Source organism: Mustela putorius, unplaced genomic scaffold, assembly GCF_011764305.1.
Source record: "Mustela putorius furo isolate JIRA1106 unplaced genomic scaffold, ASM1176430v1.1 tig00003972_pilon_pilon_pilon, whole genome shotgun sequence".
NCBI lineage: Eukaryota > Metazoa > Chordata > Mammalia > Carnivora > Mustelidae > Mustela > Mustela putorius.
This window is the reverse complement of record NW_025422115.1, coordinates 20,373,251-20,400,976: the sequence shown is the minus strand read 5'-3', so window position 1 is coordinate 20,400,976 and position 27,726 is coordinate 20,373,251. Positions and strand designations below refer to the sequence as shown.

The window sequence follows — 27,726 nt, the reverse complement described above, 5'->3', positions numbered from 1 at the left end:
GAGCATTAGCTCAATGTAAAGCATGACGCTAGGTGCTAGGAGTATGTGTTAAATGACTGTCACACAGCTTTGTATTTCTTAGTGTTTATTTCAGTTCTTTTTGCATCTCTAAAGGTCAGAAAGTAGAAATATACATACAAAATTCAGAACAAGTTCCTAAAATGGCTTTCGTATTGGCCCATTACTGACACCCTTATTTTGAAAGTTTGAATTGTCAAATGTGTCTAAAGTGCATTCTTGCAAGCTATTCTGTAGCAGCATCTGTTTTGTTTATAAAACCTTAAGATGTATTCAGACAAGAGCAGGAAAAGTCACAAAAAAAGTGTGATTTACATACATTTTTCCTTAATCACCCAGGACAAAACACTTGTGTGAATTAGTTATTAAGTATACAAGAAATATACAAAACAACAGCATTATAAAAAAGTTCATATGGCAGGGCATAGAATAGAAACAATGTGCTGAAGCCTAGGTATCTTTGGGACCATAGGGGTAATCTCTGATCTGCACCAGTGTATGATGTATCTGAGGTCTGTGATACTCAGCAAAGCTTCGAAGACTCCTGGCATGGCTTTGGAGAAATCACCAACACAAATGAAAATGCTCTTTTGTTACTGAGACTGTCAGGTCATGGTTTCTTGCGCCTAAAATATGAAAACCAGCATTCAGTATTGACTTTGCAATCAGTGACACATTCATAGCAATTGGATCTCCTAGAAAAGGCTTTACCAGAACTCGGGTTTTATTGTGGGAAAGGTCAATCCTGAGAAAGCAAGTAACAGTTATAAAATATGTGTATCCACTATTAAATTTAAAAAGCAGGATCCCTGCCTGCCTCCTACTGCAAAGACTTTGCAACTTGCCTAAGGAATATGTGTTAAAAATGGACACAAAGACTTGTATAGGTAAACATTTGACGGGGCGTTTTAACATGAAAAAACAATTGACCAGACTCTTGGGTACGTGCTTAATAGAAGGAAAAGTGAGATTCCTTCCTGCCATAAATTCCACCATTCCGTTTTATTTTAGTGAATATTTATCACTATAAGGAGACCTAGAGGCAAGTTCGGAGAAATGAATTACACGAAGAGCTGTCTTCCCTGACTAAAGCCTTCGGCCTCCCTCCCTACCGGTGATCTCAGTCCGCCTCTGAGAGCTTTAGGAGCACTAGCCAAGTATGAATAAGCCTGAGCAATCTTCCTTTACCTCCAGTTACTGCTCTTACCAAGCCTTCTGACATTCTCAGCCCCGCTGCTGCAGTCTGCTAGAGGGCCCAGCTGTTCCAAGGGGTAAAAAAAAACCACGTATGTCCTCTTAAAAGTGGATAGTAGGGAGACAGGGTGATAGTGGAAATACTGGAGGAGGGAGCACACACACAGGCCCAGTTAGTCGGGACTCACTTGGGTTGTGCATGATGCTGATATCCAGGCCCCAGCTGAGATCCTGCTCTCATCTCCACAGCCACAGAACACTGGTAAGAAAATTACAGAAGAGGCAAAGATCAGCTCCAGTCTCTACAGTCTGTAAATACAGTTGTGCTCAGATGGCTTCAACCACGGTGGAATCCCACTTTGGTTTCCAGTGCAGCACAAACACCTACTTTAAAATACCAGATATGTGCAGTTTGACATAGGCCATAAAGATGGTGAGCTGGAAGGGCCTCTAGAGATCATGCAGGTAATTTCCTTAAGAAGGTTAGTGGCCAGGACCAGAGCATGGCCTCCTAACACCACCTACCCTTCCCACGCTGGTTCTTTCTAGAAGAACCTCCCTTTAGGAGTAACAGTGAGTTAACAGTTCCACAGGGAACTTGTGCTTCAGTGAAGATCCCCACCAATGTGATGTGAATTGTTCTACAGTGATGCCTTCTGACTTGATTCTCAGGCCCTGTCTCTCTACACTGACCAGGGACCTTGAACCAGAGTTCTTGTACGAGCAGACCTAAACAAACCAGGAGAACCGTGGCAGGTTTGCGGAGAACAGGCCTACAGGCTGCACTGGCAATGTGAGATCTGCTTCCGAGAGCAGGAAAAACTGGAGCCAGGAGGGTTAAAATAGGTTGCCCCTAACTTTTATGAAGCAGACAGATTTAATTTTTACCCCTACCCTTGTTTCTACATCAGTCCATTCAGACTCTGTACCATCTGGTGGGGCAGGTGCTGCTGTGGAAGATCTTCGTTTTCGACTGCGGAAAAAGGGGAAACACAACGCAACAATTATTTTTGCATCTAAGAATAGGAAAAATACTAGAAATAGGACATCACTACATTCCTTCAGTTAATTAATGCTACATCTTATAGGAGGACATTGTGTTCTGCAAGCAGCAGCAGCTAAGAAATCTGTAGCCCTGTGAAGAGATGCATCTGATGATCACTCACCCAGTTGGCGATTCTTGTTTTAAAGTCTCGATATCTGTAAACTGAACAGATTGTCCACCGCCTCTTGTTTTATAAACATCACCCTGAAGTAGACAGGAAAGGTCAGCATTATACTTTGATATAACTGAATGATATACATGTATTTCCAGCTGAACTTAAGATTCTCCATGAAACAGTAAAGAAAGTCCTATTCACAAGTGCCTATTCAGACTGTGCTATGAAAGTACTTCAGAAATTATCTCCAGTAAATAAAAGAAGTCCAGTGCAATATAATCAGTAACATTCTTAAATTGCAAAAAATAGATATTTCTTTTCATTCAATCTATAATTTAAAAACAACACCAAGGATCAAGAACTCTACCAGAAATTTCTAAAATGTTCTAAGCCATTATACTTTCCTCTGGATATACCACCCCGCTTACTTTACAGTCTTATTTGTAACTCTGGTTATAATTAAGAAGCATCCTCTAAATTTTTTCTAGTTGGCTTTTACTTCCGTGATTATTCACTGACTCTCTGATCAAAGGATAATTTTTCTAGAGGCTAGGGAAGGGAAAGGGATCAGGGTAGTTCAGTGATAAGAAATGTTGACAGGTCACATTTTAACGTGGGCTTTTTATCGGGAACTGACAAATGGTAGATCTTTCTTTGGGTTTACTTCTAAAGTAGTGGTTAAAACTAGCTCTACAAGGACGTAATAGATCTGGAGTTCCTCGAACAGAATCCCAGGGACCTGAGCCTCGTTCACTAGAGAACAGCTGATTTAGTCCAAGTTCAGCAGATTTACAGCCTCAGCAGTTCCTTTAGTTTTCTAATGAACAAACAAAAAGGTTGTATCAATACCCATTTATCTTTGTTGACACTGCCTGTGTGTCATCAGAGGAACAGAAGAGTAAGTGGTTTTTTGCAAAGTTGACTTTCTGTATGTTTTTTGTCCTGTGTCAATTTGTTTTTACCTTGATTAGTTTAGTTTCAATCTCCCCATCGGAGGCTAGTTCCTGGTGGGTCAGCATGTACTTCTCACACTTAGCTAGTGCCTTTTCATTTGCAACAGATACTGTGATGGCATGAGGGACATGTGGCTGCATGACTGTCTCAGTTTGCACGTTAGAGGCAGGCTTATGATCTACCCATCTGTCTCCTGCAGAGCGAGATCGTCTGTGGCGGAGACGAATTGGTGGTGCATTCTGATCAGGTTGAGAGAGGAATCAAGAAACAAGCATAACCCAGAATTAATTTAAGGGTATTATTAGAAGTGCAGCAGGTTTGGCTACATTAGTTGATAACAGTATCAAAACAAATGCACAAACCTTTTCAAAAGCTAAATATGTTATTCAGATAATTTAAATGTTCTCTTTGTATTTAACCACACAACCAACAAACATCTTTTAATACAGCTTGTCTAGTATACATTCTACCAGGGAGCTCCCCTTTCAACAAAACAATATAAGAAAAAGTTCTGGCTATGCTGCAAGCTTTCCCATGTAGGTGGTAATCAAGACAACTCATTTTACATTCTCTATCAAAACCATCATTTGTGCCTCCTATTGTAAGGTAACCTGTGAGGTCCACAGCTATGTTAAAAACTTCAAATGAGGTCAATAAAAACTCTAAACTTGCCACAGGCCTCTAAACAAAAGAGAAAACACTCCGTATACAAAGACAATAAATAAGTAAAAACTAATGGACTTTCTGGTACAAAATGCTAAAGAACATAAGGTATAATAAGAAACCTAGGTATAAAATGATTAAGAGACTATAAACCCAAAGAGACTACTTTGAGATCTTAAAATCTCAAGTAAAACTTAACAAGTTCAAACACAGTAATGGCTAAAACAACATTTTTTTTCTCCAATATTTCATAAAGATTCCAAGAACCAAACTAAAAATATAGTATCAAATCAGTCTGTATCAATCATACAGTTAAAAACTAGTTGCTTCCAGTCAACTATCATGTAAATCTGGGAAAGTTAAATTTAGAACATTCAGTCTAAGAAAAAGCATTTCACATACAGGACATAGTTCCAAAGACAACTCATTGGTTCAGATGTCTCCTATTTGTGTAACTGAAAGCAAATTAAACAGTCTGTCACATGCCAAATCCTTCCAACCTGGTCACAGACAAAGATCCTAACTTTAGGATGCCTGTCTAGAGAACTGAAGCATTTCCCCTATGTAATCACAAGCAACAGCTGCTGGTGCTAAGTCATTGCTACTATAGAACCTGGACAATAGAGTTGGCCACAAAAGATGCCCACACTGCCAGCAACCCAGGAAATTCTCCCTTCTTAAAAAGTGATCTGATGTTGAACAAGAAAGTCAGGCTCTCATGACCTACCATTTAGCAAGGGTGATAGTTTTCCTGAACACATTTAGCAATAAATACATTATGAAACTGGCTTCAGAAAGATAATTGTTACAATCTGCTATCATTTACAGACTCAGAGATATTTTTATCTTCTTCACTGAAGTATAAATTCAGCCCACCTGACATAATTTTTGGCCAAAAAACTTGGATAAATAGATACTAGCCTAAACTTTGCTGCACTTCTAAAGAGATTTGATTTCAAGTGAGAAGTTGGATCGCTAGTAAATCCTTTTAAATATCTGAGAGCCGAATTAGTTAACCAAGCATAAGCAAGCCTTGAATAGTGTTCACTCTCTAAATTTTCATGAAAAATAAAGGGGATTTATTAGAGTTGATCAGAAAGACCAGTCACCATAATTTGCTCCCTAAAAAGGTTTCAAGCAAAATTTGCAAAGTAAAGAACGTAGACTTTAGAATCATCTGTTGTCTTGGTAAATACTTTGCAGTTCATCACTGTCCCTTAATAAGCAGAAGTGCAGGCCATCTAAATGAAACTTATCTGTACCCTAAATTATACAAGAAAACTAAAGCAAAATACTATTAATTTGTTAAAAGACAAATTCTAAAAGAGCTATAGTAAGATTTTACTAAATATAAATCCACATTAACTTGGTCCATTTATTTATAGCCAAAGGAAAAGCTTTTTACCTTAATCCTTTAAGAAGAAAATTTAAACATGAATTTCTTTAAACACCCTTGACTGAGGCCAAGCCCTTATAAATTGAGGTAAAGCTCTTGAGATTAAAAGCGATTTACTGGATATGCAAACCTTCAGTAGTTATAAAACAACAGGCCTGGAGTATTGCAAAACAGTCAATGTCATGAAAATCAAAAAAAGTTTGTGGCAGGGGGACTATTTTATATTAAAAGAGATTGAAGACAGAATAACCACATGCAGGGCATTCACTTTGTTAGGATCACAGATTAGAAACAGAGGTACTAATGTTAACTTTTTTAGATTTGATAAAGACTGTTTATACAGGACAGTGTCCTTAGTAGGATTAAAAGTCACAAAGTGTAGGGACTTCCTTTCAGAAGTTCAAGGAAAAAATGACATATCTATATAAATGACAAGTAGTAAGTCTAGGTAGGGGGAAAGAAGGATACTGTACCATTCTTTCAACTTTTGAGTTTGAAACTATTCAAAAGTTTGAGAGAACAATTTAAATAAAAAGTTCAGAAGCAGCAAAAAAAAACTGAGGAAGGAAAACAAAAAAATGGAAAATGTGCTCTGAGACACAGTTCGCTGATTTTGTGGCTGCCCACCAGCTTATGCAAATGAAAAGCCCAGATTACTCTGGGGCACACCCCATTGACTTGTGTTCACTGGCGATCCCGATGTGGCCAGGTGTTACGACTTTTTCAGATGAAGAGCTAGGCCTCAATCTCAGGGTGATTGTCAAAGTAAATAACAGAAAAATTAGCCCTTGTTTATATTTGGAGCTCGCCCATCTTTCCATTGAACTTTCTGAATGAATCAAGTCACAAAACCCCCCAGCAAACCCGCGATTGGCTACGGCCACCAGGCTTTAGGATAACACCGGCACTGACCCTGCAGCATTGGTCCTCTTCTAGCTCTACCTCATTTCTGAATGTGGGAACCACCTCCCTGCCTTCCGTCCAGTACATCCCTCGCCTTCTGTCTGACACGACACAAGTTTTACTTTGTCCTGGCTCCTGCTGCCTACGCCTTGCAATAGAGGTGACATGGACAGGTGTGTTGTACGGAGGAATTTTCTGCTCCCATTCCGAAATACAGGAAGCTACAGAAATGCTGCTGCAAGAATTAGAGCGCCTATGTAGCTGTGGCTGGCTCAGGAGCTGCTGGCCGGTGGGAAGCTGAGCAATATAGTTACTAGAAAGCTAAAAAAATGGAAGAGAAATTAATGAGCAAGACTGAAACACCGAGAGAAACAATTCACTGCTTTTCTATCATTTTAGCCTATGTTAGAATCATTTTTACTGAGTTACTCCATGTTTTATTCTGAATTTGCAATAAATTTATTTATGCTAAATTTAGAAATATTTACATAGAGAAGTTAGAGAAATACAATAATATAAAACAACAAATGGAGCATCCTAGAAAGTTACCTAATCTGAACACATTTTCTCTAGTGCAAGTGACTACCCCACCACGAAAAACTTACAGGAACTGGTGATGGAGAGACGGCTCTTTGAGTGACTTTTTCCCGGTCCCGCTCCCGGGAGGGTCTCTCTGGCTTTTCGGCTTTGGGTTCAGTAACAATAGCCTTCAGTTGTTTCAGTTTTTCATCTTTGACCCAGAGTTTATTTTGCATCTCCAGCTGCTTGGCTGCCACCCTGCGCTCCTAGGTTAGAGGAGGGACATGCGTCTAATTCAGTCACACCAACAGAGCATCCTAGACCACCCAGCCACTCCACTTCGTTTCCTAAGAATGGCAGCCCTCCCAGAGTCCAGCGCACCTCGTCTTGCCAGCTCACTGGTCAGCCGTTTTAAGGGCAGAGAAAGGAGACAGAATGGACTGAATGGTGGCTCCTGCTGCCACTGCCACTGAAACCCTAAGCCTGGGAACATGGATTCGGAACACCTTCGGAACACCTCCGCCACCGTCCCGGAGGTAAGCACCACAGGAGTGACACTCACGCATTCTTTCTCCCACTTCATGGTTGTTTCTGTCACCATGCCTTGTAGCCTGGCTTCCAGTCTGCGCTTGTCAGAAAACTGCCGCTGAAGTTTCTGGTTCTGAGTCTCGAGTTCCTGTTGCAAAGTACGCTTGTCTTCCTCATAGATTGTAGTTGTCTTCTCCAGAATCTCAATCTGGGAAGGCAGACCATTCTATTCAGGAACCGGCCCGTAAGCACCGCACGCAGCTGTGAACTGACTGCTCTGGCGGTTTGCTCACGCAGGCATAGTTGTGGAAAGAAAAATCATGGAGAAAGCAGTTCCATCTTCTACGTTATCTGAATTCCAACCTCCATGCCTAGAAGTGAGAACTTCTAAACAAGGGCCTCACAGAAAAAGACAAAGCTTTAACTGATTTCAGGTGAAAATTATTTTCCCCTAAAATTCGCCTGAATTTTGTTTTTTAGGCTGTTTTCAGAAGAGAGAACACTGTATTGGTTGCAATAAGCTTCTGTCTAGAAGGAATGGATACCCTTTAAAGGATCTAGAGAGAACAAACCTATTGTCCTAAGTCAAAAAGCAAGCATTAACCAGAGCTAAACTTATGAAAGCCCTCTAGAAACTCACTTATTTGGTCCAAGAACATTCTCTCCAACGGCTAAAGTCTAACTCAGAAAATTAAAGAGTACATTACCCCTCTAAAGCTCTTTGCTCACATCCCCTCTATTCTGGGGCGAGGTGCAGATTAGTAGGGAGCCAGGCACTGCCTCTCCCCCAGTAAGCAGTGGTGAAAGGCCCGGAGGGCGAGCAGCTAGGTCAGAGAGCAGTGCTAACCAGCCAGCACGCACATCCACTAAATCATGCCCAAACAAACCTTATACTCTAAAGTTTTGTTTTTCTTCTCCAGTCGTTCTATTTCCAATTTCTGTCCTGAGATCACCTTTTCTTTTTCATTTAGTTTTCCTTGAATGTAGTTTTCTTTATTTACAACAGCACTGTCGAACTCTTGCAACAACGCTTTAAATGTCATAGCTGAAACAAAAGCATGCAGGCCACGTTTACTCCCAATTCCAAAATAACCAGTGAAATCAACTTTTATTAACCAGTATGTAGCTATTCAGCAAATCATGACAGCCTGGAGCAGAAAACAAGTCAAGAAGGAAATCAAGAGTTTGGTTTCTAAATCTATGAGAGATATTCCTAGAAAAGCTGGTTTTGACTGGAAAACATAGAGTCTTTCATTGGGCACTACAGCATTGCCTTGTCAACCCTTACAGGTAAGTAATTTGGTTCAAAACAACTACAAAAACAGAAACAACATTAGATTTAGGATCAGCTGGATCCAACCTGAAATCCCTGCAACACCAACTACGAGTTATGTGACTTAGTTTTTCTGAGCACATTTCTTTTTTTTTTTTCTCCCAATTTATTTACTTGACAGGCAGAGATCACAAGCAGGCAGACAGGGGGGAAGAAGGCTCCCTGTGGAGCAGAGAGCCTGACACGGGTGATCCCAGGACCCTGGGATCATGACCTGAGCCAAAGGCAGAGGCTTTAACCCACTGAACCACCCAGGCGCCCCATATTTCTTCCTTTCAAAACAGGAATACAGATTCCACTTACCTCACACGTTTCCTCTAAAGATGCAAATGAATTAATGATAATAAAAATCAAAGACCTACTCACTGAGCATTTGTAAGTACCAGGCTGTTCACTGTTTTACATGATTCTCACATATTCTCTCACTGCTACAACACCCTCTAAGGTAAGAACAGTTAAAATCCTCATTTTGCAGCTGGGGAGACCAAGAAATGGAAAAGGAAGTCATTTGCCCAAAGACATTATTAAAATGTAATATTTATGAAGTGCCTTGCAAGTAACTAGTAGGAACTAAAAGCAACATAGCTATTATTCCTTTGTGTCTTTTTCTGTAGATTTAAAAAAGAGAGAGAATACACACCTACTGGTTACTTCTGTTTTACAAGCTGTGGGAAAGTTCCTGGTCAGTCTAATTTAACAATGCCTTCAGCACTACAAAGTGCAGAAACAGATGACCCTTCCTTAAGATCTGGCCACCAAAGAACTCAAATTTCTTACAGTTTCTGGAGTTGAAATGATCGCAGACCGCTTTTGGCCCTTACATTGTTTGTGAAACTCATCAATCATCATCTGCCGTAGGTGATGTCGCTTCTCTAATGCCTCAATCAGCCTGGGAAGAGTCTGCTCATCGTTGATATCCAAAAGTTCACAGGACGGCAGAGGTGGAAAACTCTGTAAAACCACTTCTGTAACCAGTGGTTCTGCATTGAATTATAAAAAAATATATTATAAAAAACACGAAGTTACACAGGAGAGAAAGCTTATCTAAACAAGTTGAACACCTGTGATTAGAACCCGCAGTCCAGTGTGCTTTCTTGAGTTGTCACAATCATACTTCCTTAAAAATGAGTTATAAAAAAGAAAAAGTGGGGAAAATCAGTTATAATATGTAACAAAAGAAAACTCATTTATACTTTGGGTCTTTTTTCTTTTCTTTGCACTTGGTTCTTTAGAGAAAGGGAAGTCAGTAGTTCTCTACTGTGAAATCAACCTTAAGGAGAGAGAGGCTGAGAGACATCAGCATGTACATGATGTGACACACATCATACCATCTCCAACTGGACCTCCTCGAGCCTGGTTTCTGTATCTCCTTCCAGGTGTCAAACCACATATTGCCTTGTCCACTGGTCTTGCCACTTCAACTTCTTGAGTCACTTCTGCAAATCTCATGACTTGCTAAGATACAAAACACATCGGAGGGGGTTTTTGGTTTTATAAATCAGCATATTCAAGTCCTTCAGAAATTACTCAATGAAACAATAATAAATTGATCATTAGTTCACTTCTGTAACTAATGGTTCTGTATCAGTTTTAAAAATATTTAAAATATCATTTTTCACATCCAAATAGTTGTTTTCTCCATAGAAACGCAGAGACTTTATAAGATAAATAGATCAAAATTACCAAGCTCTCTTCATAATCTTCAGCCTTTGGATTCACACACACGATCATGCGTACTTTACCTTCGCCATCAAAGTAGTTCTTGAACAGATGGGTTAACTTTGAATCTCGGTATGGAACCATCTGTAAATACATTCAAGCCCAAATATATAAGGCACAAGAACGCACACAAACAAAGCTCTGCAAATGATGACCAGCTGTCACTTACTTTGTTAGTTCCGTACATTTGGTTCTCTCTCAGGACTTCCATACACGTTCTTAGCGTCATTAACGACTGATTAATGTTACCTGACAGGAAAATATAGACAGAAGACATCTGAAAATAATACAGTAGCTACAATGTGGTCTGTCTGCCTATAAAATCCCCACTTCATAGAATTACTATATGGAAATTACAACTAATGGGTTTTAATGGCCTGATCTAAGGAGTTGTCCCCACATGGCCTTGCTGTATTTCTGGAGTATTTTAATAGCAGTGTTTCAGGAGGGGATTAACACCATCCTTCAAGGATTCTATCAAAAAGACTGTCCATGAAGTGCAACATTATTTACTTCATGGCCCATAAAGTTTCTTCTAAATCTTAAATTCTGTGAAAGAGTATATTAAATGCAGCTGTTATTTAATATCCTCACATTAAAATATTATCTCAAAAGCATTCAGGCTTCATCAGCACTGAAGTCCCACCCCACCCCTGCCCCAGGTACCCAGAGGGGCTCCTGTCTCCAACAGTCATGTGTGTTAGGACCAACTCTGTCCCCTCCACATCCAAACAAGGATTTCAGTTTTTGGTTTTGGGTTTTTTTTTTTTTTTTTTTTTTTTTTTTAAAGATTTTAGTATATCTGGGACGCCTGGGTGGCTCAGTGGGTTAAGCCTTTGCCTTCGGCTCAGGTCCTGCTCTCAGGGTCCTGGGATCGAGCCCCATATTGGGCTCTCTGCTCAGCAGGGAGCCTGCTTCCTCCTCTCTTTTTTGCCTACTTGTGATCTCTCTGTCAAATAAATAAATAAATTATAATTTAAAAAAAAAAGATTTTAGGGGCGCCTGGGTGGCTCAGTGGTTAAGCCGCTGCCTTTGGCTCAGGTCATGATCTCAGGGTCCTGGGATCGAGTCCCGCATCGGGCTCTCTGCTCAGCGGGGAGCCTGCTTCCTCCTCTCTCTCTCTCTGCCTGCCTCTCTGCCTACTTGTGATTTCTCTCTGTCGAATAAATAAAAAAAAATAAATAAAATCTTTAAAAAAAAAAAAAAAAAAGATTTTAGTATATCTAAGTAATCTCTACACCCAATGTGGGGCTCAAACTCACAACCCTGAGGTCTAGAGTCACATGCTCTACTGAGCCAGCCAGGTGCCCCCAAATAAGGATTACTAAGGTGACACAACTGTTACTTCTGACCACTCCTGTTTGGATTTCTGAGTCAAGCAAGTCTGACTGATTCATCAAGCCTCCAGTGAAGCAGGAGCGCTCACTTGCAGAGACCCCCAAATACATCAGCTAACTCTCATTCTTGGTCACCTCTCAAAACACAGAGCTCATCTGAGCCTCCAAAATGTCCTATGATGCAGGATTCTTTTTCCTTGACCCCAACTCCAATGTCCTTTCTGTTTCCACTGTGCTCTCTGGAGACCAAATTCCTGTTACTAGACTTCCCTACGTCCTCACACTCTCACAGAGAGCTCTACCCATCTCTCTCTAATTACCATTTCTTAACCTGAGGTCCATATTGTCCATGGGTACATTTCAGGAAGTCTGTATACTGGGATGGGAAATAAATTATACCTTTAGTTTTTCCAGACTTCTGAAATAGCACGTCCTTTCAATTATGAATGTAGGCCAAAACGTAATATTAGTGGTATTTGTGATTTTTGCCAGCACAGATCATAGGTAATTTTATAGCACCTTACACTTTATTGCAGATCAAGATATTTATATTCATCACTACTTTGAAATTACATAGTTATAAGACTTACTGATACATCTTTAATTAAGGCATTGATAAAGAAACATGTAAATTATTATAATGACAAGTGCCTTAAGAATACTTTTAGTGGGGGGCTTCCAGGTGGTTCAGTCAGTTAGCTATCAGACTGATTTATTTATTTTAGAGAGAGCCCAGCTTGGGTGAGGGGCAAAGAAAGAGGGAGAGAATCTTAAGCAGACTCCCTGCTCAGTGTGGACCCCTGACGTGAGACTCGATCTCAGGACCAGGAGATCATGACCTGAGCTGAAACCAAGAGTCAACACTCAAGCAACTGAGCCACCTAGGCAGGCATTCACCTCTTGATAGCAGCTCAGGTCTTGATCTTAGGGTTGAGTTCAAGCCCTGCCTTAGGCTCCATGCTGGGCGTGAAGCTTATTTTAAAAAGGGAAGGGGTGGGTTGTACCTGGGTGGCTCAGTCAGTTAAGCATCTGCCTTCAGCTCAGGTCATGATCTCTGGGTCCTAGGATAGAGCCTCACATCAGGTTCCCTGCTCAGTGGAAGTCTGCTTCGACCTCTCCCTCTGCCCCTCCCTCATAAAAACTTCTAAAAAACATTTCCATCTAAGCAGTGAACTTTGTAATCCTCCATATTTTATGGCATTTACTCAGGGATATTCTGTGAAGTATCCATGGGCTTTACCCTGCAGCCGATGTGCAAAGCCCCACAGGATTATCCTCTGTCAGAAGGATAGTGCTTCCCCCTGCAGCCCAAGCAAAAGTTGCTTGTTTTCTGAAACCTGACATTTATAAGGATGGTGAGCAGAGGAGGCCAGCAACATTCTCCTAGTCCCTTGCTGCTGCCCTTCCATGTTCCCCCACCTCGCCTGCCCCTGGGTCATTCTAGTGTCTGTGAGGACTGCTCTAACATGCTGCCAGAGGACTCCCACTCCCTCAACTCCAGTCAGTCTTTCTTCACCATGGTTGCTGCACAGCTATGCCCACACCCCGAACCTTTATCACTCAGAACTGCACCTCCTCTAGAATTCTGTGTCCCAGCCACGGTCTCCTCTTCTTCCCATGCTCATGCCCTCGTTTTTATCTCAGCTGTTCCCCATCCATATCAACACTGCTAGTCCTTTCTGGTTTTCTCCTGAAGCATCAGAACCCTCAAGTTTCTACTTTCTTCCACTGAGATAAGCCTTCTTCCCATCAAGGTGAATCCTTCCTCTTGTGATCTGGAGCCCAGATTCTCTATCTTAAATACACATATATAGTGTGGAGGTTTTTTGTCATCTCACGTGACTACCACCTTCTTTCTCCTTCCCAGGCTCTTTTGATCAGTCACCTTAAGCATCTGTTCCTCAAGGCTCTGCCTCAGCCTGTTCCCATGTGTCCTCTATGAATAATCTCATCTCCCCTGCTGTTTCCATAATATTGGCAACACCTAAACCTATATGCCTCCAGTCAAATCTCTCTCCTTCCAAATTCCTGTACATCCAGTCACTAGGCAGTTCCCCTGGACTAAGCTGAACACATCCAACACAGACTCTTCAATGGCCCACACCTGCACCTCAGACTGCTTTCTCCTCAGCTCCGATCCTGGACCTGCCCTCCCCCTCTTGCTTCCTCTCCACATGGCAGGTCGACTTCCCAACCAGCTCTCCCTTTTCTCCCACCCTTGCCTCCAGGGCACATGATTGCTCCTCCCACCTACTGCAAAAGGCTCCCAGCTGCTTTTCCTATCTCTAGACCTGCCTCAGTACCTTAATTCCCTATATGGGAAAACATTCTTTCTGAAAGACTAATTCTTCATTTCCTTTCAAAGGAGGCTGCATAATAGTAGAAAGACAAAAGCGTTGAAAATCCAGCCAACCTGGGTTTAAAATCAGGCTCAAGTCTTGGGAAGATTACCTAACCTCTCCCAACCCATTTCCTCATCTGAAAATGGGTATGACACAATCCTGAAAGGACAGAATCAAGAAATCAAGCCCACGCATAGTAAATACTGTGATACACACTAGTCCTTTAATAACTGGCAACCACCATTATTCCTTTAGAACAAAAATTCAGACTTTTTAATATGATAGACAAGAGTCCTCATGGCCTTGCCTTGCCACCTCAGTTGTCATGGGTCACCAACCTATACCCTCCCACTTCAGTGACCTTGACCCTGCCATATTCTCTCAGTTTACAAGTGGCTGTCTCCTCTGTCAAGTATGACTTTAACCCTGTCTTCCATATAGCTCACTCAAATGAAGTATCAACTACATGAATTTCCCCCTAAACTTTCCCTCACATGCACCCCAAGACTAAATGAATGTTCAAATACTGGCACACAGTACATACTCCATACATGCTATTAGGTAAACCAGAACACGAACAGCTATACTAACGAAAGATTAAAACAAACAAACAAAAAAACCCCACAGATTTTCTTCCAATTTGCTTTTGTGTTCAAAGATTTTTCCCACTTCCAGAAGCCAATTTTCACCAGTATGAATGTTGGAATACCTATTAAATCACTTAATTTTAAGGATCTGGTGCTTTACTGGCAATAGATACAATATGAATATAACTTGCTTTATATTTATTTTAATCACTTACCCCCGTTCTTCAAGCAGCCAGTGTATTATAACATATAGAATATACATATTATATGTTATATATATAACATATGTAACACATTGATACCAAAACAACATTACTAAAGAAACAGCAATGACCACTAAACTTAGCCTCCAAATTATCAAAATTTAAGACAATTATGCTTAAACTACCTATCAATAAGCAGATGACAGACTGGCATTGCAAGTTTTTGGAAGTTGTAGCAATAAACCAGTACTATGCTGTGCTCACCAGCTTCACGTAATCTGTTCCCTTCTGCTTTTGTCCGGTTCGTTCTTTCACTTCCAGCAAGATCTACCAGGGACAACTGGCTTATAGTGATTTGTTCCTTTTCCTGAAGAGAAGATCGTAATTCTAATAACATGAGGTACAACTGGTTTACAGTGTTCTTCAAATATATTCCAATCAACAAATTATTAAGTTTTATAAACATCACATTTGCACAGTACAAAACAGTAGGGCTAGATGATACAGGTTTTGGTGGAAGAGTCTGCTAAGAGCATAAGCTTAGTTATATTCATAGTAGTCTCGATGATTTACCTGTTGTCTGGTCTTCTACTTTATACTCTAAGCCCCATGAAAGCAAGGATCGATGTTCTCTAGCAACCTGCACAGTGCCTCAGCACAGGATCTCAATCCATGTCTGCTAAGTAGTGATTCTAGAATAGGCCTATCCTAAATTCTTCTGTAACAGATACTTAACAATTTTATAATTGTGAAAAATTTCATAATACTCTAATTGTATAAAAAATGAAGAGGTACATAACTGATTTGTAATATTAGATGTATTCAAAGGACATGAAGTATATATGGAGGCTTGACTTAAAAGGGTTTTCTAGCTAGGATGCGTACCTACTCTATAAGTCAGGCACTGGCCTAAGAATTCTACATGCTTTGTCTGCTTTAATCCTCACAGAGGATTATCAAGAGTTTATAACAGGTCAGACAGCCAGCAAATTAATAGGACTCAGAATTCGAATCCCGGTGGTCTCAGTATGCTGCCGTACCATCTCCTCGTGCCATGTGGAAATCTTCATGATGAGGTTCAAATGGAATTACACTTTAATAGCTCAAAGCTATTAAATTATTCCTATTCAGGCTCAAATGCTTTTACTAATTGATGTAAGCCCTGTAGTGTGACAGGCCTAGCAGTAAAGGATGATCAGCTGATGGGAGGCCTACTGGCCTATCAGCTGCGAGAAGAACAATTTAGAATTGTCATCTCCTAAACTGTATCTACCCTGGAAAGTTAACCGCTGACATTTTAAAGCCATTAACTGAATTCCCACGTACAAAATGAGTCTTCAGAGATAAAATAATGACCCATACATACTCATTTTATCTCCTCTATTAAAGAGATTTATAAAGATTTATAAACCCTTTTCACAGCACAATTCCATGTTCTCAGATTCAACAGCCAGCTTCCCAAAACTACACTCTTTAATGGAACAATTTTTAAATATCATCATCCACATTTAATAATTCTAGAATGTCTTCACTGCAGTCAAGCTTCCCTGATTTAACTCTAGTTCTAAAAACTAAGGGTTCAGTTAAAACAAGAAAAACTCCACACAGTACAAGTTTACCTGTAAGACATTGTCTCCATCTGCATCCAGAGGAGCCTGAACTAATTTAATATTGAACACGCTATGGGAACGGCTGGACTCACGATTCAAATGTGTGTTGGCAATACGTCTCTTTTTCTGGCCTGTGATGACAGAGACATCATTGATCAAACCTGAACTCAGTCATTACAGTATACATGCTTTCTACTAAATAGTACTGCCAACAAATTATAGTAGCAACTCTTGGGATTTTATGTATTGTTTCAGATTTTCCTAACTTTAGCTTGGTTTCTAACCTCTCCAGAAAACTTCAAAAGCCTCCTCGGTAGATTTCACTTCTACTTCTGTACATCCTGCAACATACATGTTATGGTTCTTATCTTCACGAAGCAGTTTAGACTGTGGCGGTCTGTGAGAAAGAAAAAGACATCAGTCTCCTAAATAATGAAATCCTAATATCTCAGCTTAAAGACTAGGATTAAACTGTCGGGCCACAGACATCGAATCTTACAATGGGAATAGGCCTAGGCAAGAGCTCCAAAAAAACCCCAGGGAACTTGGGTAAGCATAAGGGTACACAGTCAGGGTTAGTTACGTAACAGGGTCACAGGAACCTATGTTGCTCTAGAAGCTTTGCTCTAATTTGTTCTAATAAAGCACACAAAACACTTACGAAACAAGTAGAGAACAAAACAGTATTATGTATAGCAACATCATCACATGCACAGGTTAAGCAACAAAGTCTAGCATTACCCTAATTTTAAAAATTCAACAGAGAGCTGGTTCTCACATCAGAGTCCACAAAAGACAAATTCAGAAAGAGTTTGGTATATACCAGGAGTGGCAATCTTTTCAAAGTGGCTGGTCAAGTGTTGATCTGCACAGTAGGATAAGAATGGAAAGGGTGCCACTTGTTCAGCCTGTCTTGTGAGCAGTGGGGTTGGAAATGTGTGCCGGCCACCATCACTCAGTACAGGACAGATTCCCCAAGCAGCAGGCAGGGGCTCAGAGGTAGCAGCCCGCCTGGTGCCAATGAAAAACCACCTACATGCAAACATGCCACAGATGCCAACTGCTAGTATAACTGCACCCTTTCTCCTTAAGAAAAGAGTCAACGTCATCACATACACAAAATCTGTGTTCCTCATGGGCGTGCTGCAACTGTTCCACCTACCAAAGGAATAAGGTGAAAGTTACTGTTTCTACAGCAGCCAGGCTCAGTCCACAGTAGTGACAGTCACAGTGAGTCAGTGGTTAAAAACCCTCTACTTATAGTATTTCTTCATCGTACTTAAAAAGACTTTAAAAAAATAGTTAAAAACCACCCTAAGCAATTAAATCTGAATTCAATGCCAAATATGCACCCCATGAGTTCATTCAAGGAGTTACCAGAAAGGTTACAAGGCATGCAAGGCACATTTATCAGTCTTCCTTTTGTAAAACTAAAACCAAGATGGACTTCTTTGAAAATAATCTCTTTTAGAACCAAACAGAAACGTGGCACATGCGCAAAAAAGTGAAATGGGTTGGTAGCAACGAATGACATCACAAAAGTTGAGGAAAATGAGTACACACAACAGACACTCTGAAACAAATGGGAAAGGAAGTAATCTATAAATTGCTTAATGTAATTTATTAAACCTGTTCTCAGTCTAATGGTTTTCTAAATATCCAGTGGTTTCTCCAATAATGTTCAGTTAATCTTCATATTATTTATGTTCTGAGAGGCCCTAACAAAGACAGCATTGAAGATAAGCATTTGGCTTAAGAACAAAACCATCAACTCAAGAACAAGATTCTAATACTACATGAGACTCCAGAGTCCGCTCTGGCCAAACACGGATTGTGAGGCCAGGCTGTTCTTCAGTCTGAGCCAGCCAAGACCCAAGGAAATCTAAGGAGTTGTCTTTTAACTCTGGTGGAATGATGTTACAGATGTCACTTCACATTAATCAGTGATGAAAGATCTGTAGCAGTTGTACAGACAACAGCTTTGCACTCCACTCTGTGGAGATCACCAACCACAGACGGTTAACGTGGCTACAAACTCCCAACACAAAGCGTTAGGTTCTTGAAAGGTAACCCCAGGGACCCACATGCATAGGACACTTCCTTACGCAATTACAGTGTTTCTCAAAATACAGCCCCAAGGCCAAGAGTTCTCAAAAGTAATGTCTAAGATGAGGATTCAGGACTCTCTTCTCCTTAGATGCCTTAACCCACTGGTTCCCTAATACAGCTGTATATCTGGTTAAGAATAAAACTATGCATTGAACACCAACTGCATGATATATTATGCACATTAATATGTGCATGAAATATATGCACATTATATTTCATTGGGAAAACAAAAGCATTATCACCATTTATCACTGAGAAAACTAAGGCTCCCTGAGGTAAAGTGGCTTCCCCAAGGTTAAGCAGCTGACATGGGACTCTCTTCGCTACTTACTTAGGCTTTATGGGATCAAACGGCACCTCTTCCAATAGATCGTAAATGTAATTATTATATATTTCAATATAAGAGACAAATACACCATAGACACTATCTTCATCAACCTCTTCTGCTTTGCAGAATTCTTGTACATTTATCATATCTGCAAACTCTGGGTCTACTTGTCGTCTGAAAAAAGAAAAAAAGCCAAAAAGTCTGTTCTTACAGAGTCAGCATCAGAAGTAAATGATCCCAAGGGGAAACTAAAGATTTACATTAAATGACCTGTCACTGCAAGCAATCTATTCCTACTCATGGTCAGCCAACAGTACCTGTCGTGTCCTCACTCTCCCACCCAAAGTGGCACCTTCTCTAAATAGTATTTCAAGGACTTTGTGCTCAAAACCAAACAGAACTGAACAAATAAATTTAATGAAGAACATTCCTCAACTTTGATCTCACTACAGTCAACTGTCAGACCAACTCCCCTTCGTGTTAGTCATTCCCTGTGCCTGAGAAAGCCACCAGGCAGGGTTCCCCTTAGGCTAGTGTCACACTCAATGTAACTACTTACTTGCTAGAGGGAGTCTTTGGATTAGGTATGGCTTCTCTTTTCTGCCGTTCTAACAAGGCATCAACTTCACACTGTATATCCATGCTATTCCTGTCATTAGATTTAAAAACCTGAAGTGGAGATAAAAATCAGACCATGATTTTTTAAGAATTTAATTTAAATAGTTTTTTTAAACATATTTAAGACCTAAGAAACATTTTTATTACTTTTAAGACATACTGAAGACATAGGAATATTTATGACATAAGACATATTTAAGACATAAGAAACATTTACTACTTAAGGTTTCAAAATGTATCCACTGTATTAGTTTTCCTTTAACACTACTGTAACCATAGGTCTCTTGGTCCCTATGCCCTCAAGTGAAATAGTCACAGCTCAAAAAAAAAAATTACACTTACGTATCGTTTAGCTTGAAATGACCCTATACTGTTAAAGATCATGTCCAAACAACGAGGAAGCAGACCTCCTTCCCCTGGAGAACCAGTCATCGTGTGAGTTTTTCCGCTTCCTGTCACACCATATGTGAAAAGGAGACCTACAATGAAGCAAGTCACATGGAGTTATATGTTGAAAGTCACACTGGGTTATATCTTAAAAGTCCTCCACTTTTAGTATTTCTTCATTGTATTAAGAAACACTTAAAATTAACCAGCTCAAAAAGCAGTCTCTAGGGGCACCTGGGTGACTCAGTTGGTAAAGCTTCCAAGTTTTGATCTCAGGGTGGTGAGTCCAAGCCCCTCGCTTGAACTTGAACTTCACCATGCCCACAGTGGAACCTACTTAAATAAAAATAAAATATATTTTTTAAAGATTTTATTTATTTATTTGACAGAGATCACAAGTAGGCAGAGAGGCAGGCAGAGAGAGAGGGGGGGGGGGAACAGGCTCCCTGCTGAGCAGAGAGCCCGATATTGGGCTCAATCCCAGAACCCTGAGATCATGACCTGAACCGAAGGCAGAGGCTTAACCTACTGAGCCACCCAGGGGCCCCCAAAATAAAATATTTTAAAAAGCAGGTTTTATACCACCCTAACAGATTAAATCTGAATTCAAGGCCAAACATAACCAAATATATTAAGTATCAAAACAGTTTTTCAGAGGGGGACAAAAAAGAAAATGTAACAAAAGCTCCAATAATCGTACCATTTTTGCCATGAATGAGGTCCTCTACCAAGGGGTTAGCCACAACATCAAAGAGTTCCTTCTGGGTGGTATGAATGCCAAATACTTGTTTAAATGAATATTGAGTCTGTGAAGAAGGAAAAAATAAAAAGCATATGAATGGAGTTTCACTCTAAGCTAGAAATACATCTGTTTAAATGTATTCAGATGTTTCTTAGTGAACATTTAAGATCTAGACACCCCCCCAAAATTAAGTCTTTAAACTTGGAACCCTTAAAGTCATAACATAACTCAAGTTATACCCCTTATACAGAGAAAGTAGAAGTCTTAAGTCCACTAATGCTTTACAGACCAAGGATGATTTTGGACAACAAAGATCAAAATCATCATGACTCAGTCACAGACTTGTGAAAATCATCAAGCATTACTCCATACACTAATTTACCACTTGCTCTTTTAAAAGGCCATAGCAGCATAAAATCAAGTGATTTGGTGTACCATCTTAAAATCAGGAATGAATTGTAAATATAATCTCATCTGAGTTTTTCTATGAAATAAATTGTGACCTTTAAAACAATCAGTACTTCAATTATCTATATCATTATTATAACACTATATTACCAAAAATATTACCAAACTCCTACTTGGAAAATATGATTGGGGACTGAGGTATATATGAATATATTTTCATGTAAACTAAATTGTCCTATTTGTCCAGAGGCTGGAGTTCTATTATTTCTATTTTTGTGGGGTTTTTTTAGTTTTTCTGTATTGCAGACACTGCAATGATTTCTGTAACCTTTCTGAATTTCGCAGTTTTTATTTCACGAATGTCAGCACTAAGTTGTTATGTAAGCATTCACTAGAATTTATTATTATGGATTCTAGCCTTTGTCAAGCAGTACCCTCTTTCCTGTTTTATACCCTTGTCCTTAAATTCAACCTGTACAGATATCACTATCATGACGCTTGTATTTTTAAAATTAGCAGTTTTGTCCCCCCAAAACGGGACATGTATAGATTAGTACTCAAACATACACTAATACAACATGTGCCAACCACTGCCTTAGCCTAGCAGTGGATCATTTCACTCTTACCTTTGATTACATACTATTAATTATTATACTCATTTTATAACTTGTTAAAGATCACACACCGACTTGAGCTAGGGTAACTCTTACTTCATGGAAGGTATTATCCCAACCGTATAAACCAGCTGTAGAGTTCATAAGAAGATTGAAGAATCTTAGGGCGGAAAGGATTCACATAAAATAGTGCTGACAGATCAGTCAGATGACCTCCAAGTTCTTGTGACAAATCCCTCCTTACCTGTAAAGAAAACCAAGGCCCAGAGGAGGAACTTCCCTAATCCTCCGGTGCAGACTGGTATCCCAGCCATTTCCAGGCCAGCAGTGTCTTCTGTGACAAGGCAGTGAGAACTGCTAATCCCCACCAAGCTTTCTGTCTACTTATACATAGGAGATTAATCTAATAGAGAAATGAAGTTCTTCACAGTAAGGCAGTTCTCAATTATTTGACATCTTTGAAGGCCCACTCCTCCATGAAGCTTTCCCAGACTATGCATTCATGCTTCATCCATATTCATTGAAAGGGGAACAGGACAGATAAGGTACATCTCCCCCTAAAGCTTACATTATAGCAGGGGAAAGAGACAATACAAAAATCTCTTGATGTGCTAAGTCCTATCAAGGAAGCACAGAAAGGGCAGATCAGGACAGAAGCAGGGAAGGGTGCCACTTCTGTTAAGGTAGTCTGGACAATCTCTCTGAGGAGGTGACGTTTAAGCTGAAATCCACAGATGAGAAGCCTTCTGTGCTAAGAGCCAGGAGGAAGAAAAGTCCACACCAGGGGAACCGCCCTGAAGCAGGATCCAGGCTTATCCAAGGAACTCAAAGGACTGGATGGCAACAGATGACCATGGACAAATAGACAAATTAAGCAGGATTCTGCCCGTTTAAAGACTTTATGCCTTGAAAATTTTTAAACGGGAGAAAGGTCAGATCAGATTTACACTTTAAAGATCTCTCTGGGATGCCTGGGTGGCTCAGTGGGTTAAAGCCTCTACCTTTGGCTCAGGTCATGATCCCAGGGTCCTGCGATCGAGCCCCGCATCGGGCTCTCTGCTCAGGAGGGAGCCTGCTTCCTCTGCTCTCTCTGCCTGCCTCTCTGCCTACTTGTGATCTCTGTCAAATAAATAAATAAAATCTTAAAAAATCTCTCTGGTGGCTCTGTGGAAAATGGAGAATAAGATTCAGAGTGGAAGCAAGCAGTCCAGTTAGATTTCAAGTATGGTCAACAAACCAGTGCCCCTCTGAGAACTGTTTGTTTCCTGTCTAGGAAGAGAGAATTAGAGAAATCAGGAGAAAGTTTAGAAACTTGTGTAGCCATTTGACATGGCTGCCGCATCCCAGTATACCATCACTAGGCTCATCTCACTGAACAAATTATCAGATCACTTCTCTGTGGTCTAATTCAGATGGCAAAGCTGCAACATGAAATTATGGTCACAATGCACTGAAAATTTTAAAAAGCTGTTCTTTACTACAGATCATTTGAGAAACTCTAGTCTTGATAATTAATAGCAAGGCTAAGATGGGTGGGGGCAGTAGAAATAGAAACAAAAGGACAGTTTCATGTTGGAGCAGAACTGATAGAATGTACTGAATGGCAGACAAGCAGGGACACATGGTGCTACCATTTATTGAGAAGACAAGGGAGGAAATGATTTAGGGGGGGGAAAGAATCAAGAGTTCTTTTGGGCATGTAGAATTTGAGATGCCTATATGACATCCAGTGGATGTTCAGGTTTAGAAGTTAGTAAAGGGTTAGGCTGACAAAAAAAAAACCAACAAACCCAGAATTATCATATAACCAACATTCAAAGCCATAGGAAAGTGTAGAGAAGAGAGCCCTGGGTACAGCCCACCCAGTACTGAGAAGTTGGAAGACGAAGAGGAGCCCACAAAGGGTGGCCTGTGAGAACCAAGAACATGAAGACTTGGACAGGAAATAGGAGAGGGCTTCGGGAAGGACGGTCCTGCTGAGAAACAGATTATGAGGACAAGAGATGCCCATCCAATCTGAGCAGTCCAGAGGCCACTGGTAGGCTTCTGACAAGCTCGAAAGAGCAGGGTGCACAAGAGTGAAAGGCTGCGTGAAAGTAGAGACAAGAGTCTGAATCATTGCTTCCTCCTGCATTCCCATAGTCCATCTCTTTCAGCACAGCGGTCTGTCTTCCATCTGTGCCCCCAACTCAGCTGTAAAGGCAAAGATTGTGCCTTACTCATTTTTTAAAATCTTCTGCCCTGAAGCTTTTGTGTAATGTTTGTTGAACTGAACTGAACTCACTTTGCTCAAGATTTTAATAAAAATAACACTTCCAGGGCACCTGGGTGGCTCAGTGGGTTAAAGCCTCTGCCTTCAGCTCAGGTCATAATCCCAGGGTCCTGGGATGGAGCCCCACGTCGGGCTCTCTGCTCAGCAGGGAGCCTGCTTCCTCCTCTCTCTGCCTGCCTCTCTGCCTACTTGTGATCTCTGCCAAATAAATTTTTTAAATCTTCAAATAAATAAATATAAAGATAACACTTCAAATATACAATGCCTACTGCTATTTTAATCTGCACATTAAATTGTATCTATGTGTATGTGTCTGTGTGTATAGCCACCCAGCACAATCATTCATTAAATAATTCCTAATCTAAAATAAATAATCTAGGATAAGAAATTAATTCATAAAAGCAATCCTCTAAACTCAAGTATACCAAATGTAGACCTAGTCACACTTTATATATGGTGGTTATAGGGAAGTAAACAAGTTTTTCAAAAAAGTGGAAACATCAATTGTGTTATATGTAAAAAATATTAAAGCCCTTCAGGAGAGAACATTTCAAGTAAAAACAGCTTGGTTCCAGTGGGAATTACCTCCTTATAGTCTCCATTTCGGTTGAGTCTGTAACCCTCAGGAGTATGAAGCTGAACAGTTGTGTTATTGATCACTTCTATGCAGCACTCTTGATCAGGAAGGCTCAGTGGGCGCACCCTACAGTACACCTGAAATTACAGGAATGGACTTCCAGAACACAGGTTGACAGCTTTTCATTTAAGCTTCCCATTCATTCATCCATCCAACACTTGGTCTCTCAACATAAGAGATTTATATGAACTTAGTGCTATGAAAACCAAAACTTGCTACCAGAAAGTGTCAGATATAAACAGATATAACAGTTACAAGGGACTTTAAATACACATACAATTAAAACAAATTTGGATAACAAAGCATCAAATCACACAGCTTCTCTTCACTATTATACTGGCACCAACTGAATAAAGCCATATACAACCACTAATACAAAAATCTCTAAAACTAACAGCATCATAAAATGAGAATTATTTGAAAAGGTGTCAGAATTCTTTGAAATTCGATGTCAAATAAAATTTAGCAGCTTAACACTTGTATTAAATAAATATAACATATACATATATACCAATAAGAATATACAAATATACAAATAAATAACCACAACATCCAAAAGATGGCTTCTTAATCAGAGAAAGGGTTAAGGAAAAACTGTTCAGCTGTATGTGCAAAGTATCTAGTTCCCTTAACTTAGAACAAGAGACACATTCCAGTGCTTGTGGAGAGAAAAATATCCCAGAGCAAACCAACCTTCTTTAATTTGCCATCTGCCTCTAAAAGCAAGTTCCTAAGCCTGAAACTCATGAAATACATGCAATTATGATTAGTTACTGGACTGAATTAAACTGTTCTACACCGGCATCTTTATGAACTGTGTCATCAGTTACTGTTTAACAGCCCTGAAGTTGGGAGAGGATGCTCATCCAAGCAGAAAGTTTTCTGCCTTCTGAGAAAGCAGGAAGAATTCTCCCGGACAGGTGAAGAATATTTTTCATTATCTAACTTTACAGATTATAATTAGTTACAGGAGTTATACAGTTGACAACCAAAGACTTCATTTTACTGGACTAATGAATCCCACATAGAAACAAAATTTTAAAGCTGGAACCAGCCTTACCTAAATTTTTCACTAAATGTTCTCTGACTATGCTTCTACATCTCCATCCCTTCCAAAGTATACACAGAAGACAGAAAAGAACTGAAGAACACACACACACACAAATTTAAAGGAGACCTTACCCCAACTGGGTCTTTAAGACTTGTTTGGGATCCTTTCTTCACTAGAAGTTTCCTGGGTATCTTAGTCCTCCTGGTCATAGGTTAAAAAACATTAAGTTCAAAATAACATATAATAACCTCACCTATAATTCATAAAGAGACAACCTTCCTAGGATTTATAAAAGTCTCCCTTAGCAGTTCTAAAACATTACACCCCAAATAACATAATATGCCGCATTAGAACAAAGTTTGCAGCACACAATGCAAAAGTGAGCAAGACTGGGTTCAGGAGATGGTTTCAGTACTAGATAATAGTTCTATATTTATTTAAAATAGCTTGCATTTTTTCTAGAAGGACTATACAGAAAGTGAAGCACTAGAAGTTTGAAAAATTTACAGATAATTGACCACTCATCTTGAAAGCACTTATATATGCGCACAAACACACACACTGCTCCAACAGCCATTGCCAAGGTGGACTGACAAGGATTAACTTCACCAAATGATAAAAAAGCAGGTGGGGAAAATCCCACTTGATTCTTTCATCAAGATCTGTCTATGCTTTTAAGGAACAATTGTTTATTGAGTTCTCCGAGTTTATCATCCTTTGTCCCCAAACAAAATTTAGTCTCCAACCTGCAATTTCTTGCTCTCTTGGAATCAAAAGAAAAAGATATTTTGACTTCACCAATTTCATCAAAGCCTGCGGCTTACCTCCAAGGCAACCCCTACATTTATCTATAGTGCAGATCAACATTTAACAATAAAATTAAGTGTAATTATTGGCATGGACTTAAATTATTAAAATATTTTCACAACACGGCCCGAAATGAAACAAGCAAATTAGTGTTTTCAGTACAAAATATCATGGTGGGTTTCCTTAAGCTAAAATACATATAATTGTTTTGTTTTGTTTTAAGATAAAAGATTTTGACTTTGGCCCCTTCAGAAAACCAGCTGCCTTTGGCAAAGTATTGTTTTACGCAGGAGCCGTCCGGACCCAGTGCAGCGCGGTCGCCGGGTTTGGGGCGGGAATGCGGGCTTGAGCGCTCGGGGACGGGCCGGGACTGTCAGCCGGCCCGGACCCCCGCCCCAGTACCAGATCTCGGCCTCCAGGACGCGGGGCGGGGCTCGGAAGAGCACCCCGCGCTCGCTGGGGACTAGGGCCCTCCAGGGCGGAGGCCGCCCGGCGCCCGCAGCACCAGGGCACAGCCCACGGGGCGACCCCCTCCCGCACCACCCGCGGCAGAGTGCAACCTGGAAACGCCGGTGGCCGGGCGGGAAAGGGCCACTTAATTAAGGGCTGGCGGCGAAGGCATCGGAGCCAGGCGGGTGGAACCCGGGCTGACCGCAGCCCACCAAGCCCCAGGCTCCCCGTTACCCCCGACGTGGGCCGGCCTCTTCTGCCCTCTGGAGGCCTGGGGCGGGACGCCGGACTCCGGCGTGAGGGGAGGTGGGAACGTGGAGGACGCGTCGCGGACCGGTCCCCGCCAGTCGGGCTCCCCTCAGCGGCCCACGCAGGGGTTCCCTCTTTGGGGGCCGCGGCCTGGACAGCACGGGACTCGGTGCCGACCGAGGAGAGGCCGGCCCCCGCCCCGCGGCCCCGTACTCACGCTGGCTTCATGGCAGCGGGCTCCGTGCTCCCGGGACGCGCGCGCGGGGCGTCGGGCTCGATCCGGCGGGCTGGTGAGGGTGGCGGGCCACAGGGACGCGCCGCGGGAAGTAGTACTCGGCGACTGAGGCGCGGCGCTCCAGAAAGCCGGCAAACTTCGCGGCGAGCCCAGGTGAGCTCGCGCCCGGCGCATTTTAAACGGGCCAATCAGCGCCCGCCCGCGGGAAAAAGGGCGGGGCCTCAGAGGAAGTGACGGCTCTGCCGGAAACGGGGCTGGTCTCCTAGGCGACCGCCTGCAACGCGCAGTGTCCAGGATGCCGGGTTGCAGGGCTGGAACAGGGACCTCAGACGTAATAAAATCCAACCCCTTCC

The 27,726-nt window shown here is 41.1% G+C and overlaps 1 protein-coding gene across 5 annotated transcripts; it reads right to left on the bottom strand.

Moving 5' to 3' along the window:
- Window positions 1-68: 68 nt before the first annotated feature.
- KIF23 (kinesin family member 23) lies at window positions 69-27,557 on the bottom strand. 5 transcript variants are annotated; one of them, XM_013059348.2, is made up of 24 exons: window positions 27,356-27,556; window positions 25,764-25,833; window positions 24,530-24,658; window positions 20,609-20,714; window positions 19,864-20,000; window positions 19,463-19,572; window positions 18,907-19,077; window positions 17,583-17,624; window positions 16,751-16,863; window positions 16,476-16,597; window positions 15,121-15,223; window positions 10,557-10,636; window positions 10,352-10,471; window positions 9,997-10,123; window positions 9,490-9,648; window positions 8,223-8,380; window positions 7,370-7,543; window positions 6,894-7,073; window positions 6,298-6,609; window positions 3,335-3,565; window positions 2,379-2,461; window positions 2,107-2,185; window positions 1,401-1,471; window positions 69-644 (listed from the first exon to the last, which is right to left on the bottom strand). In XM_013059348.2, the coding sequence occupies exons 1-24, from the start codon at window positions 27,364-27,366 to the stop codon at window positions 629-631; spliced, it is 2,904 nt and encodes a 967-aa protein (XP_012914802.2). In that variant the 5' UTR covers window positions 27,367-27,556; the 3' UTR covers window positions 69-628. The 5 variants fall into 5 exon arrangements, with proteins under 5 accessions (XP_012914802.2, XP_012914804.2, XP_012914806.2 ...); XM_013059350.2 differs by lacking the exon at window positions 3,335-3,565 and having other exon boundaries at window positions 27,356-27,557; XM_013059352.2 differs by lacking the exon at window positions 6,298-6,609 and having other exon boundaries at window positions 27,356-27,555.
- Between the last annotated feature and the right edge of the window lie 169 nt (window positions 27,558-27,726).